Source organism: Tasmannia lanceolata, unplaced genomic scaffold (assembly GCF_043159265.1).
Source record: "Tasmannia lanceolata isolate RefF3 unplaced genomic scaffold, GAP_Taslan_0.1 ptg000023l, whole genome shotgun sequence".
In the NCBI taxonomy this organism is placed as follows: Eukaryota; Viridiplantae; Streptophyta; class Magnoliopsida; order Canellales; family Winteraceae; genus Tasmannia; species Tasmannia lanceolata.
Window position 1 is genome coordinate 28,857,047 of NW_027518700.1, and position 2,533 is coordinate 28,859,579.

General features: G+C 43.0%; 1 protein-coding gene across 1 annotated transcript; it reads right to left on the bottom strand.

Moving 5' to 3' along the window:
- Positions 1 to 608: 608 nt before the first annotated feature.
- Positions 609 to 2,249, bottom strand: LOC143855994 (uncharacterized). Its single transcript, XM_077366035.1, has 4 exons — positions 1,440 to 2,249; positions 1,260 to 1,318; positions 1,097 to 1,215; positions 609 to 997 (listed from the first exon to the last, which is right to left on the bottom strand). Exons 1-4 carry the CDS (start codon positions 2,247 to 2,249, stop codon positions 609 to 611), a joined length of 1,377 nt encoding a protein of 458 aa, XP_077222150.1.
- Positions 2,250 to 2,533: the final 284 nt, after the last annotated feature.

Here is a 2,533-nt window from a genome sequence, read left to right on the forward strand (position 1 = left end):
AAATGATAAGTTATCCTGGTTAAATCCTTCGAAAATGCCAATCTATGTTAAGAGACCGAATTCGTCCGGGTAAGAGGGGTGCCTAAGACCTACCCCGATTGTAACCATAACCCTTACCCAGATATCTGTAAGGACCATGCCTTAAACAAACAGAGCAAAATATAAGGTTGTAGGCCCAGAGCAAAAGAACCCCCCTTTAGTTATTGTTCTTCCAACGAAATTCGAGTACCACTACTCATTTTCTTGGAAGAACAGACATGGGTCCTAGACCCTAACCTAGGTGGCGACTCTGAGTTTCTCTTTCTTGCGAAGTTAGAATTTCAGTCCCTAGTCCGCAAGAAACGCAGATCAAATAAACACTCCCTAAAAACCCGATGTGGTGATCCCTTGTTGTCCTCACGCGTGGAAAAAAATCGGCACCCACAGCAGGCCCATTCAGATTCTAGTAGACTGCTTTCCATCAGGATTCTGAGTGACGGGATTTTCAATTCGATTGGTAAGACATCTTCCATACCATATGTGAGCGAATATGGGGTGGCTCCTGTGGAGGTACGGACAGACGTTCTGTATGCCCATAGTGTGAACGGAAGCTTATTTGACCAATCCCTTTAGGATCGAGTAATCTTTCGAAGAATAGTATTGATATTTTTGTTAGCTGCTTCGACGCCACCATTAGTCTGAGGCCGGTACGAAGACGACTTTTGATGCTTGATTCTAAATTCTTCACACAACGAGGCTACCTCTTTCTTGAAGTGGGATCCGTTGTCTGATATCAATTCATGCGGGACGCCATATCTGCAGATGATGTTGGCCCTGATAAACTTGGCAACTGATGCTATTGATTTCGAAGCATACGACTGAGCTTCGATCCATTTGGTGAAGTAATCGATTACGACAAGTATGTACTCGTGTCCGCTGGAGGACTTGGGAGATATTTTGAGGATAATGGCAATACCCCAAACTGAGAAAGGCCACGGATACGTGAGCGTGTGAATCTCTGAAGTCGGCACATGTATCAGATTAGCATGAATCTGACATAAGTGACACTACTTAACAAACGTGAAGCAATCCGCTTCCAGAGTAGTCCAGAAGTAACCAAGACGAAGGATCTTTCGAGCTAACATCTTGCCATTCATATGAGGACCACAAACACCTGAGTGAACATCTTCTAAGATTTCTGCGGCTCTGTCTTCATCAACACAGAGGAGCTGGACTCTGTCAAATGATCTGCGGTAGAGGTTTCCCCACAAATGACATACCTGGATGCCAGTTTCTGCAATGCTCTTTTCTCCTTTAAAGAGGCCTCTGGGGGTGTCCCCTGCCGGAGATAAGATTTTTAATATAGAAATACCAAGGGTTTCCATCTGGACATTTGGCTGCTATCTAAACCATGTGTACATGTGCTGGGATGACGTGTCGCTTTATTGCTAAAGGCGTACCTTTACCCCTACTAGAATGTCAACCATGGATGCAAGAGTGGCTAAAGCATCAGCGAACCTGTTTCTCAATCTACAGATATATGTAAAGCTGATATTGTGGAAAATTTTCATCAGGCTCATAAGATAAGGGTGATACGGAATCAACCTATCTTCTTTAGTGAGCCATTTCCCGTTTGTTTCATAAATGAGTAATAGAGAGTCTCCGTACACATCGAGGTCTTGTACCTCTACTGATAGGGCTGCTTCCAGACCGGCTATGCAAGCTTCGTACTCAGCCATATTGTTGGTGCAGTCAAATTCTAATTTGATGAAAATTGGTATGTGCTCATCCCGAGGTGAGACAAGAACAATTCCAATTCCTCTGCCTCTTGAGTTTGACGCTCCGTCAAAGTACATAGTCCATGTAGTGTTATTGGGTGTATCTCTGATCGTTATGATCCCTTCATTTGGAAATTCACAGCTTAGCTTTTTATCTTCAGTAGGTGCATCAGCTAACTGCTCTGCGATAATTCTGCCTTTGACAGACTTCTGGGTGACATATGTGATGTCAAATTCTGATAACAAAAGTAACCAATGAGCGGTATTGCTAATCAGGGCTGGTTTTTCAAACAGATACTTCATCGGATCCATTTGAGATATGAGGAAGATTCTTTGTGATAACAAATAGTGGCTGAGCTTTTGAGTGGTCCACACTAATGTTAAACAAGTTTTTTCCAGTTGAGTGTAATTCAGTTCATATTCCAACATCTTCTTGCTGAGATAATAAACTGGCATTTCTTTTCCTATTTCTGGATCTTCTTGTGCCAACATACATGCGAGAGACGTGTCCGTGGTTGAAAGATACAAAAGAAAGGGCCATCCGGCGACTGCAGGTGTTAACACTAGTGGTGATGACAAACAATCTTTGATTTTCTCAAAAGCTTGTTGACATTCGGGATTCCACTGTTTGGAAGAATTCTTCTTTAGAAGCTTGAAAATAGGCTCGCATGTACTGGTAAGCTGTGTTATTAAAGGGCTCAAGTACCGAACTTTCCCAAGAATCCTCTGACTTCTTTCTCTATTTGCGGAGATGGCATCTCCTGGATCGCTTTGAC

What these genes read in the sequence shown, in the direction of transcription:
- LOC143855994 (XM_077366035.1), bottom strand. Translation starts at nt 2,249, where the DNA reads ATGTTGGCACAAGAAGATCCAGAAATAGGAAAAGAAATGCCAGTTTAT. An exon ending in TTGCAGAAACTGGCATCCAG is followed by an intron (nt 1,216 to 1,259) that starts GTATGTCATTTG and finishes ATCATTTGACAG; the next exon opens with AGTCCAGCTCCTCTGTGTTG. An exon ending in TCGAAAGATCCTTCGTCTTG is followed by an intron (nt 998 to 1,096) that starts GTTACTTCTGGA and finishes TGCCGACTTCAG; the next exon opens with AGATTCACACGCTCACGTAT.